At 44.9% G+C, this 13,090-nt stretch overlaps 1 protein-coding gene across 2 annotated transcripts in view; it reads left to right on the plus strand.

Annotated features, from left to right (window-relative positions):
• SRGAP3 (SLIT-ROBO Rho GTPase activating protein 3) overlaps nucleotides 1-13,090 on the plus strand; it is a 209,503-nt gene that overhangs the window by 160,582 nt on the left and 35,831 nt on the right. For both annotated transcript variants that reach the window (XM_025204779.1, XM_025204778.1), the window contains exons 7-8: nucleotides 12,032-12,253; nucleotides 12,785-12,886. In XM_025204779.1, coding sequence (XP_025060564.1) covers nucleotides 12,032-12,253; nucleotides 12,785-12,886 — 324 coding nt within the window. The remainder of the gene's footprint in view (nucleotides 1-12,031; nucleotides 12,254-12,784; nucleotides 12,887-13,090) is intronic.

Below are 13,090 nucleotides of genomic sequence, written 5' to 3' on the forward strand. Positions count from 1 at the left end.
GAGGAGGCTATTTTGTAATGCCGCTGGCAATCCGTGGCACCTGATCCACTCGCTTCCTCTGCAGCTCAGGGGGTGGAAGGAGGAGAGGAAAAATCTTTTCTGTGCAAGAAAAAAGAACATTTCTGTTCAGGAAATACTAGACAAGCACTTTGCTCTCTACTCGAGGCTTTGAATACCAGCTTAGAGAGCTGTGCACCGAGGAAATATGCACACTGTAGAGCCATACAATTGGGAGTGTTCATTTAGGCTGACATGAAGTAAATAGTAAGGGGCATAACCTGCCATGACTTTACACAAACAGAGTCTGAAGGACTAGCTGTGGGACATTTTGTTTTCTTCTCCCAATTCCCAGCTTTCTTCCTGTTATGGTTGCAGAATTAACCTTCAAGAGAGTGAGCCGTGCAACAGTGCCTGGCTGAGTTTGCAAAGAGCTTGGAGGTAGGAAGCGTCCTTTCATTTTAGTGGATGCTAACAGATGCTCACAAGGACTTTAAAATGTCAGTCCTGTTAATGATTTCGCTGCTTCTTGGAGAATGTAAGAAAGGAGAGGAAGAATTGTATTTGTGAAGATTCAGTGCAGCACTTTCCAAACTGTAATATGTCCCCATGGGGCTCAAAGGATTAATCAAGGTGGGAAGGGCAGAAGGGGATTGGAAGACATATAAATTAATAAGGACAGATCTGTATCCAAACATGGCTGGGTGGCAGTGGAGGTGTGTATTTAGTTTCATTTTTTTTGCAGGGGGACTGGGCTTTGTAATGTGTGAGAACGTTGTGTCCTCCCTGAGCAGGTTTATACTCACCTGAGGCATTTTCACACGTGTTCCCGATGCGGCGCCTGCGCATCGTGTATCAGTGGTGCAGCGTGTCTCCGCACTAAGAAAATGGCAGTGCACTTTGAACTAAAGCACATCAAATGTGTTTTAGTTCAAAGTGCGCTGCTGCCATTTTCTCAGTGTGGAGATGTGTTGTGGATATACATGACGCGCGAGGCTGCCAGAGCGTCACTTGACATGCTCCAGCAGACTCATGTGCCAGCGTGCACGTTGGAGCAGGTTCCCCGCATGTGTGTAAGTGCCGGATATGCCTTTGGGCAGGATTTGAGTTAGTAACAGAACAAGCAGGCTCTAGGTCCTTAAATGCATGTTCCTTTGGGCATGGCTATTTTGAACAGTGGTTTTATACAAATGTTCTCTCTTCACTGGTGTGGTTGAGTGTTACTACTCTATGGTGATGGTGAAATGGAGGGTCTGTTTAAGACACACTTGCATACTGCAGCAATAAGGACCAAATTAAGGCCTAGACAGGTAGGACTCCCTCTTCCTTAAATGGCTTTGGAAAGCTTTATGTTTTTTAAAGGCAAAAAACCAAGTAACTTCATGTGCATCATTGTGAAATGCTGGATTATTCATAAAGGCAAGCTGTGCTTCTCTCAGAGAAAGTATACTGCAAATCCCAGAAGGTGACAAAATATTTGCAGTTAGGAAGGGTTATGAGAGAGCCCTCCACAGGAGACTGAGCAAGTCCAGTATCTGAGGACCTTTATGAAACTTTCTCAGTCTTTCTCTTGGAGAAAGCCTTTCTGCCAGAAATGACACTCACAATACACACTCCCTTTCTATTACCAACCCCCTAGAAAAATCCAGAAAGGTCCTACTCAATGAATCTTGACCCACAAAAAAATTGCCAGCAGCTCCACAAAGGATTTCTCTACTGCTGTTGATACTTTGTGGTGATCGCCGGACACTGTAAAGTGCTGATGGCAACTTGTAAAGCTCTCAGTTGAATAAATAGATACGGGGCCATTATTTGAATGTTTTAGTAAAACAGAGTAGAATCCAGCATGACATTTGTAACTTGTGGGACTTGGTAGCTGCAGCCTTCTTTTACATTTTTGCACCACTTTCTCTTCTTTGCATTCCCCAAATCCACACGATACATTTCGGTTGAAAGCCTTTTAATATTTCCAGTCTCTTACATGAGCTGTGATTTGATCCTATGTAGGGGGGCAGCAAAAGACTTGTGCAGCATGCAAGTCCTGAGGATACTCTGAAGGCTAGGTAAGCCTTAAGTTGGACAGGCCAGTTTTCCTATCCGCCGCCCCCCACATTGATCTTGCATGGAATTTAATTGAACCATGTGGGAATCATGTGGAATTGCACCAATTTTCATAGGAGTTTTGTGAGTTTAAATCCTCCAGGGGACAAGCAAAATCTCTTGTAAATACACTGTATGTTCCTATCCAAATGAGAGTATGGAGGGCTTTGTTATGCTGCACTGCACCATTTTGCTATCAGAAGCTGCAAACCAGCCAATTCGGCAAGTAACGGTAGCACAATGAGCATAGTGAATTCTGATCAGGGTCTGTGGACAGTGGTGTAACACAGATTCATTATTATAATCTTACATATATCAAAGTGCACACAGGTTTCCTTTGCAAGTCAAAGTGATACTCTTGTAGCCCTTCTGCCAGGGCACTGGTTAGCAGCAAAAAAAGGCTGGGTTCAAATTTTGGGGCACCTCTAAATTATACCTGTGGCTTGAGCCGCCGCCCAGAAAATCTGGGAATGCTGAATTTGCTGGGTTGTCCCATGCAAACAAAACCCCCTTTCTTGCAAGCAGTACAAACACAAAACCCCAAATGTATTACAGGGAATAAAACAAAGCAAAAGAAAACATTAAATAGAATTTTAAATGCTATTAACTACCGAGCAAAGTCTAGGTGGTACCCTCTTGGGGAGACTTCACCCCTACCCAGGACATGGGGCTCCCCTATGGGTAGTTCTGGGGGCCTGCACCCCTATACCTGCCCTTCAGCAGTGGGCTGGAGAGTCCTGAGCTGCTCCTTGAGTTCACTGTGCTGCAGGGAGTGGGTTGAGGGTGTGGGTCCTTCTGCGTTGCAAGGGACCACTCCTGGAGAAGTGGTGGTGTGCCAATCTTTGCTCCCATGTAGGGGCTGAGTTTCCCTTCTTGCCATCTGCAAGAGGAGACTATACTCTTCAGCAGCCCCTAGCAGCTTCTCCCCTTCCCCAAACCAGCCCAGCTCCCCTTATATCACCCCAGCCTTGTCAAGCCACAGTCCAATCTTTCTCCCAGCCAATCTGCCTGAAGGACCTTCTGCTTCCTCTGGCCAATGAGTCCAGAGGGTTTTACATACTTCGCCCAGATACAGGTCCCAGCTTGCCATGTGCTGAGCACATGGCCAGAACAACAGGGGCCATCTTGCCCAGGTGAAAACACAATATGCAACAACCAAAAGCACACACTTTACCATACTCAATGCTAAGTGTGTGTGTGTTACACTCTAATAATAAAAGGACAGAGTTTTGACCTGTGTCCAGAGTATGATAATAAGCTTCAAATTAAATGTAAAACCAGTGCAGGCCTCTTGAATTTTTCCAACCCTTGCTTAATAAGGTGGCTAAACTGCCTTTGTCATCTTCTGCCAAAGTTTGCACCTGGTAAATGATTTTTTTCCTTACGTGGAAGGAGCAAACGTTGGGGTCCAATTGCCAGTTTCATGATGCGTGCGCAGGTACAGATGGTTTTATGGCTCAGAAATATCACGCAGCCTGTAAATCATTACTGTCTGAAGACCATGCAGGAACTTTGCCTGACAGCCCTAGTTAGCTCTGTGCAAAGGGCTGTGGTAATTTCCCTTTGAACAAAACACGTCCTCTCTTGACAGCTCCTGGTTTATTTTCCCAATAGCTTGAATTAAAAGAACGGCCCTGAATTTGCAAATCCCTTCAAGGAATAACTCGGCAATAAATGCAGCTTTTTCAAAAAGCAAGAACTCAAGAAAACATGTCTGGGGTAGAGATCTTCAGGGAACAGAAGGATATCCGCATTCAAAATCCCAAAGCAGAAAAAAACCTGCTTCAGAGACCATAGAGTTAATTAACTTGTGCTGGATTTTAAAAGGGACTGGATAATTTTAGGCCCAGTAATACTTTTAGTTAAGCAACCTGTGCTAGAGGTAATCAAATGTCAGGCTTCAGGGCATGAATTGATCACCTCAGGGTCTGGAAATGTCCCTCTCTGCCACACAGAGATCATTTTACATACGGCTAGGAGAAATTAAGTTGTCTGGGTTTCTATTTCAATTTCCCCGACTACTGCTCAAGGCGACATACTGAATGTGATGGCTCTTTTCCTGTGGTGACTTCACATATGGATCCTGGTGACTTTTTTAAGAGGCCTGTCAGGCCATGTCCTAAGTCTAGTGTGGAAACGTCCCACGGTGAGAAGTTGTAGAAGAAGAGAGGATAGGTTAGTGCTTGACAAGGGTTTTCTGATTCTTAACCTCAGAAAACCAAGGAAGGCATGAGTTCCCACTTAATGTATTGTGGTGGCTTAAATATTTCATGGAAGTAGGAGGGGTGGTTTTGCTGCGAGTCACAAGCCTGGACAGCCTCATAAGAGGGGATCAGTCCTGTAAGCATCCCTTGGGCTGCCTCAAGCAGCGCCGTAATCTGAACTACCTCCCTAAATGCAGCCGCCTTCTTCCTCCGCAGAGGTGAACTCACCTGGGATGGCTGCAACATGTGAAGTGAATATGCCCGTACGCTTGGAGAAACCTCCTGGTAGTCCAGGCTTGGAAAGAGTCCCTGAGTTTTTTGTGGTGCAGAGCAAAGGTTTTGCCTTACGACTCCGGGCCACCGGGAGTGAAATACCTTGCCGTGGCCCTCTTTGCAGAACAGCACTGCAGCACAGCACTCCCCCGTGACAAGGCTGCTGACATGCCAGTTATGGGCTAGCTGGCAAGAAATGGGAACAACCCATCAAAACGATCACAGGAGGCAGCCAGTTGCTCAGGTCTCGTTAGGTCAGTCCAATTTCAGTTCTATTTTTTCTCCCTTAGTTGGGGAATGGGTGATAGCTCTCGAATTCGAGTAGACTCTTGCATTGTGCCCAGCATGTATAACTTACAGTGGGTAGCTCAAGGCATCTGCTACCCCTACACAATCTGTTCCCTCTTAGACAGAAGGACAAGATAGCAGGGTAGAGTTTCTTTTGCTTCAAGGATCATCTGGCTGCTACCGTAGGGAGATGCATTGCCCTCCGGGCTCCTGAAATAGTTCCTAAAGGTTTCAGATATTTTGGCTAAAAGGCAGCTTCCTCTGGAAGATCGACCATGGGGTTGGGAGCCAGTTAAGCCTTGAGGTCTAATTCTGACATTGCCAATAGATTTATGGCATTTGGATTATTTGCTTTCCTCAGTTTTCCCATGGGTGCTCATCTACGAGAGCGAGGCACCTTAGCTGTAATTAGGATAGTTAGCGAGAACTGAGAATAAAATTGGAATAATTAGCATTGCAAACCTCTTGGGGCATTGTGAACTTAATGGGTCTTCATTTCCTTGAAAAGTGTAAAGCCTTTTCACATATGCTAAGTATTCTTATACTTGATAACATACCATGATGGCTAGCTATCTAGTAAATAATAGAGAATCATTTTCCTCAATGAAGGATGATTGTGTTCTTTCCTTTGCCTCTTTACTCTCTTTTTCTGAGATATTATCTGTGTTAGCTATGTCAGTGTCTCTCTAGTCCTTTTTCCATTATGAGATGCGTGTGCTATCATTATGTTATAAATTCCCTCATTGGCAAACCCAGCCGTGGATTCATATTTGCAGTGTGCAAAACAGCTTGCTTGATGTGGTCAAATCATTCTTTGGAAAGCATTTGTCAAAATGGGGCCAGAACGCTCTGTGTGATGTGTTTATTTGGATGTTCCCTCTAGATTCAAGAAAAATGTAACCTCCGGCTATGAAAGCGTTACTAGTCTGTTTTGTCTACTTGTAATATTTATCAACAGCGCTATTCCATAAAAATGAATTTGATAACAGTAATGACTTGTATTCCCCATCACCGTCCTTTCAAAATCTTCTGTTCATTGCAAGCATTTATAAAGCACCTAGCACTGTAGGAGTATGACCTTAATATTAACTTTACAAACATTAAGCCTTATCATGGCCATTTTATGTAATGTATACATGGTTTACAGATGGGGAAGCTGAGACTAGATGCTTTGGTGACTTAGAAAAAGTCTTGTTAGCATTATTTACACAGGGTCCAAATAATAAAACCATTGTTTATTTTTTCGAGTGGGTATTATATTCTATAGGATTCCTCTGTCAGAGCTTGTTACCTCCCTTAACTACCAAGCTACCCTCCTTCCCTTTTGCGAGGACTGTCTAGTTCATTTTGCTTGAAGCATTTTGCTTGATAGGCTGGGTAAAACTATTGTGAATGTGTTCAACTATGTGAAAGAGAAGAAAATGGAGCAACTGAGCTTTGCAAAAATATCTGCCTGCCCTGTGAAAATAGGGCAATTCCTCTGTGTTCCAGTGAAGAACATTTTGCGGTCATTGAGTATTAACAAAGCGGTTTAGGTTCAAATATTTTCTGCCAGCCAAAAGTTGGTTTTATTCTGTTTCCTCTTTTGTTTTGTTGACATATCTGGTGTGCTTGGGCCCTTGGTCAATGGGAATAACTTTTTCTTAATGATCCACTTGCATAAAAACATTGTGGTCCAGACTTTCAAAAGAGCTTGCATTGACTGTGCGGATGTGGTGAATACATGTCAAAGTGGGCAGTGCTGGAGTCTTTTGACGTCCCGTCTGTCATCTCAGTTCCTCAGTAAAGCAAGGGGAGGAAGGATGGTTTAGCAGTTAGGGCAATAACATGAGATGGGAGACTCTTGGGTTCAGTTCCCTGCTCCGCTACAGGTTTTCTGTGCATCATGGACCAGTCAATCAGTATCTGTGGTGGTCTCTGAGAAGGATGTTCTCAAATATGCCTCACCTACCCATTCCCTCTTGTATGTGCCAAGCACAGAAATGTGGCAGCATAGCCACTCCCAACCCCCCTGCCTCTGGACTTTTTGAGAATGGTCCTGGAGCAAGGCTTCATTGCCTCATTTCTGGGTTTGGTTTGTGCAAACAGGTACAGGTGGGTGGGCTTCCTTGTGAGCACCCCTCCCTCAGAGTGCTGGGAACATATAGGTGTGCAAGGTAGGTACACTTGCCCAGGGTAGGCAGAAATGGGAGATGAGCTCTTCTCAAGTCCTGGCCTCAGTCCTGGGAGCCAAGTTCTTTTTGAAAATTGGGCCTGCTTGTATTGCAGAGCCAGAGAGTTCATTGGAGAATCGTGGAAATTAGAGATGGAAGAGCTGGGATGCCACCTGCCCCATCCCTCTGCTCATTGTGCGATGGTCCTGTACAGGACAGCAGCGAGATGAGACCATCCTTTAATAATTTTAGCATCCACGAAAACATAATTACAGGACAGGGGAATAGGAAATAGAACTTTGTGACTGCGTCCTCAACCTGACCAAGGCACTTAACCTCCTGTGCCTTGGTATTAGACAACTCTTACATTTTCTGCCTGAGAAGGGTGGTGTGAGGCTTAATGAGTTAATGCATTATGAAAGTTTTGCTCCTCATCTGAAAGACTGTATAGATGTGCTAAGGATGATTGGTATTTCCAGCGGTTCTTCTTTCTTTTCCATCAAAGAGAAGAGCGGGCTGAGAAAATGCCATTGGTTCTGGAGCTGGGACTGGGAGTTTAAAGTCTTTTTTCTTTCTTCTTCCTTGTGTGTCTCTTTGAGGATTTTTAAACAGTCTTTTCTCCATCTTTTCTGTCTTTTCTGGTCACTGAGGTGTGACGCATCAGCCATGGTGCTAATCACCAGAGACCGAAGGAGCTGTAAAAATGTTGCTAGTAAGACGGTTGCCCTACTTGTCAGTAGCAGAGTTATTGGTGTTACAGTAACTGCTGGGTTCAGCATGAATTCAGCATTAAGCATGCAGTGAAATAGCATTGTCAAGAACACCAGGGTATCTCTGAGGATGTGGATTTTTTTTCAAGAGCACCCTGCAGTAGCCCAACCTGTTTCCCCTTGTAGTCAATGGCTCCCAGTGCTTTCACTGGCACCAAGGAGGCCAATGCTGGATGCCTTCAAAAATTCCCCCCTTAGGCAGGAACAGATTTTTGGGTCTTGAAACTTTTTTACTTGCCAGTCAAAGAGATAATTGTCCAAAAGGCACTGGCATGGCTTTGCATCTTTCAGGTGCCTTTTTTGGAGCCCAACATTTGGACCAGCTGATCCTGGCACCAGAGCATTATCCTTCTCTCTGGTCAGCAGAGTGATTTGGCTCCAGTCTTCTGCTCCCTCTTGTATGTACAAAACTGTCACTGACAAGAGTGGATGCTGCCGTCTCTTAATGGAAGCAGATTCTCAGGGTCAGAATTCCCCTCCCTTCCTTCTCGTGTCCTTGCATGACGAGGTATTTAACAGAATTTGCAGATTTGTTGGACTCTGACACAGCCGTGCTGTGCTGCGGGTGCTTCTGCTATGGCCCTGAACTTGTGGTCTCTGGGCTGCCAACCGTGTGCCTCAGCACCCATGCCATCCCAGCTCCCTAAATGTCCTCTCAATGCCCAAAGAATAGAGTTTTCTCTTTAATCCTCTACTGCTAGGAACTATAGACTGTGACAGTAGTCCCAGGCCAACACCCAGTTCCTTCTAGAAGATGTAATCCCTGTGTATATAGTGGATGGATCCCTCTCTGATATGAGATCGCTGTTTTATGCTTGCATGACATCTGATAAGCAGCGTGGGCAGGCTGTGGAAAAATGTGTGCATGATGTATTTAGTTTCCACCTACCAGCATATTTGCATATGTCTGCTGAAATTATCTACAGTGCAAGGGATAACAACACTAATGTATACATTGTCATCACTAGGCTTCAGAGTCAGTACCTTAATGTAGTGAATGGAACCTTTCTGTCACCCTAAGCACCATCCCCGCCGCCTTCTCCAGTCGCCAGCACACCCAGCCACCCTCCTGCCATCTCCATGCATTACCCCAGGGGCAAGCCAGCCCATTCCCAGGTGGCCTCAGGCATCCTGCCAGCCACAGGAGCCTGCTGAAGGCAGAAGCAGTGAGAGGCCCAATCCTTTTTTTCTGCAGAGCCTGCCTGCCTCTCCTGCAGCCAGCGGGTGAGCTGACTAGTGGTTGCAACTTTCCAAGTTGCAATGTTGGAAACTAAACTACATTGGGATGCAGTTTACTTTGCAACTATGCAAACTCATTTTAAACCCCTCAAAACTCGCATACTTGTAATGTGTGATGCTATTAAGCCACACAAAGGGAAATTTTTGTCACGTGTACATTGTGACATCATCACGTGTACAAGCACCCAAGGAGATTTAAAACCTTTTCAAAGGTTCAGCCTTCTGCTGGTGAAGCTGTTGGAAAAGCATTGACTGCTGGCAGCCTGACTGCTTGTCAGTTAGACAGGGTCAATGTATGGCCATGTTACCAGCCATGCCAAAAAAAAAAATGGATTCTGTATATATGCTAGCCAAAGATCTAGTTAGTCCCCATGGGGTACAAGAAGAAACAAACAGCCATCTCTGGGCCTACAATGACCTGCTGATATATGGTGCAGCCATGTCACTAATAGACAGAGAGCAGTCCTGAGGCATGTGCTCATGACTCCTACTCTGTCTACTGTGCCTAATCACTGGGCTTTGTCATGGGCGGGAGAGAGCAAGTAGGACTTGTTTCTTGGTGGTGGTTCTAGGCTTATAATGGGATGGTATAGATAGGGCCTTAGCAAACTGGGTCTGGGCTAACAGACTGTGTTCATGCATCTGTGAGCAGCAGTTGGCCAGTCATGTTTTTGCTGCTACTTTTAGGGCACAGGACAGCTACATTGCTGCGGTGTGACTTAATCTGAATTGAGGGATGTCTCTTCAAATCAGTGGAGGAGCTGAAACGGCCTCTTTGGCTGGAGTTGCTTGTGGCAGGGACTGGGCGTGAGTCTTTCACTTTGTGTTTAGCAGTGGTAGGATTTTGATGCAGAATTCTTTGGTCTCTTTGGTTATTGACATCAGACAGTGTGAAGCCAGGAAAGGTGCTGCTGGGATGGTGGGGCTGGAATCTCGAGTCCTTGATTCATGAACAGTTTTTCTGTTTTTGATTAAATTAGATTAGCTCAGCCCGATTCTATGCACCTATTGCTAGCTAGGTCTTTATGATGCACTGTGACTCTAGCTAGGCCTTTCTGATCACTAGCTAGGTCTCTCTCTGTGAAGCACTGATACCATCTGCTTTCAGTGGAGTTATTTCTGAATTGGTCATTTATTGTTAGCAGTGTAAATCTGGATCCTGCAGGTCGCAACTGTAACCCAAGGTGTTCCTGTTTAAAGGTGCACTGGAAGCAATGTGAAAATATCATGGGCTTTGTTTTTCGGCAGTGTGTTAAATCCATTGAGATTTCTAGAATTGGGTCCATTATCTCAGGAGCGTAAGGCAATGTGATAGATGTTCCAACTCTCCAGCTATTTTTGGACACCGCTCAGGCAGTGATAAACTTTCTACCTGCTGCTGTTTTATTCATACATCAGCAAAACTTCTTAGCCTTGGTGATCTGCAGTTTGTAATGCAAATTGTATAGTGACGGTTTTTATAGAAAGATAATTCAGTGGCTGTCATTAGGTAGATGCTATACAAAACAGAAGATGTTTCCACTCTGTGCCTGGCTCAGCGATTCTTTTTAGCTCTGTTCTGCTGTGGGGGTTATTGTAGATGTGCAGCTATCTTTGGGTATGTCTACATGATGTACTGCAGTGCCATGTAGAGCTACCCCAGCTCTACTGTACTCCATGCAGGATAAATTTACTGGGCTAAGTAAACTGTTTTGTTCCAATAAAGCCCTCCAAAGGCCTGTTAAAATATCAGAGCCCTGGTGGCGGTATCTTCTGACCTTCTAACACAGCTCAACTCCCGTGTTGTCCTAATGTTTACCCCTCCAACTCTTTCCGGTCCCATTCTCCAGCTCCAAGAGATATCATAAATACTGAATACCCCTTTCTTTCTCATTTTTTTCACTGGGGCACCTCAGACTGAACAAAGGCATCCATAATCACCCAGGCTTTAAAGCAGAACTGGCCACTTGAACCCAAATTAGGTGGAGTTTTTGGGTTGTGGCCAAACCTTTGGGAGGAGACCCTAAATAACATTTTTGGCTAGGCTTTGAGGAACCATTTTTAGCAATGAATCCTGTCCTGTTGCTGCATTTGACAAGCCAAAGTCAATCATGTCAAAATGAGAATTTTGAAAGCAGCCCTTTGTTTAATGTATGGTAGTTTGGCAGCAATTAGCTTTCAGTTTTATCGCTTCCCCGGAGACGAACTTGTGAATGATCACTTATGCATGAGGAACTGCTCCATCACATGAGGGAGAAGAGAATAGTGGAAGCATCTTCACTGCGATGATGAAAGGGTTTATGATAACAGGGAAAGGGTTGTTTTTGTCTTTTATTAACAACTTACCTTAAAACGTCTTTCTACTAGTTAATTTTGATGAAAGCACGTCTCTGCTTAGAAGTTTCTCTTCAAAAAGGTACAGTCAATTCAATGAAAAGGAGTAGACTAGGAACAGCCAGTGACTGTGGGGTTTTCAGTTTGAGAGCCATGACCTGTTTCTCCCTGACTATGATCTTGCTATCGCAGAAATTGGGGCCTGATCAGAGTCTGCTCCTAGGGCCTGGCAGAACGTGTCATGGTTATGTCAATGGGTGACAGACCTCCCTTTGAGTCGGCACCTGCCACAAGATTGTGGTAGAGGCTACATTGCTTTTGGAGGGGCTGCCTTTCAGCTAAGTGCTCTCCACTTGGTCAAAGAAGATGCCATATGTTTCCTAATGAGACCAAGGTGTTTATCTTTGTGTCCTGGCCAAGTATCAGCATAGGGTAATGCTGCTTCTTATGCCGCCTCTCCCTTGATTTCCAAATCAGTTTTGAGTAGACACGGTATTCTTTATTCCCTGCCCTATTGAATGGTGTTGCAGGGCCCTTTAAAGAGCTGCTCCAGAGGTGGCTGCATTTCACAGCTAGCTAAAGCGTTTGTGTATCTACACAGTTTCCTATGAGGTGGCACATAAATAAAGGGATCGCCAGTGAATGGTGACTTAGTTTGGGAACATGACTCCTTTGTGGTGTTTCTCCCTGTTAGTGCTGTGATCTGGGATTCCATGCCAGCCTCGCTCGGACATTCAGAACGTACCTGTCTGCTGAATATAACCTAGAAACCTCACGGCATGAGGGTTTGGACATCATTGAGAATGCAGTGGATAACCTGGATGCACGGAGTGACAAGCATGCGATCATGGACATGTGCAACCAGGTCTTCTGCCCTCCTCTGAAGTTTGAATTCCAGCCTCACATGGGGGATGAGGTATTGTACCTGCAGGAAATAGTTTCAGCTGCTCGTCCTAACTAGAGCTCCGCTAGCTTCCTTCTGCTACCTTTCTATCATGTCTGACTCCTTGTCCACCCGACTCCAACCCCACCATGCTTTTGCTCATGTCTCCTTTCCTAATAAAATGTTTGCCTTATCTGGCAGCCTTTTTTTTTTAACTGTTTATTGCTCAGCATTTCTGCAAATGCTTCACAAAGCCTGTGGTATAGTCCCCAACTGAACATCGCAACAAGCAAATAGAATTTGAACTCAGACCAATCTATTAAATTATTTAAAAAGCTCTGATGTGTATCCTTAAAATGGTGTGTGATTCAATATTTTGCTTGGACTCAGATACAGGACACTACCATTTCTCTGGGATATTCAGCCATGCTACTGCCTCCCCTACTCACACCAAAATGGAGAAGACTGAGGGAGGGGAAACCATGTTGATTTAAAATGTTCGTGGTCACTCAGTGAATGATCTTCTGGTCTTATCTCTTCTCTTTGGTTTTGCTGTTGCTTCAGGTGTGTCAGGTCAGTGCCCAACAGCCTGTGCAGACCGAGCTGCTTATGCGGTACCACCAGCTGCAGTCTAGACTTACCACGCTCAAGATAGAGAATGAAGAGGTAAGAGCAATAACGGGCTTTGATCTTGTGAACATACTTCGCTCCACTTGATAGGGCTGATGACTTTCCAGTGTTCTCCACGTGCCTTTGAATGTGCCTTGAATGTGCCTTGAATGTGCTAGTGTTTCCAATCACAACTGCAGTAGTTTGAGTTAGAGTCCTCTGCCTAGCTGAGACTTCTTGTGTCCTTCCCGAAGGCTCCCA

Source organism: Alligator sinensis, unplaced genomic scaffold, assembly GCF_000455745.1.
Source record: "Alligator sinensis unplaced genomic scaffold, ASM45574v1 scaffold451_1, whole genome shotgun sequence".
NCBI lineage: Eukaryota > Metazoa > Chordata > Crocodylia > Alligatoridae > Alligator > Alligator sinensis.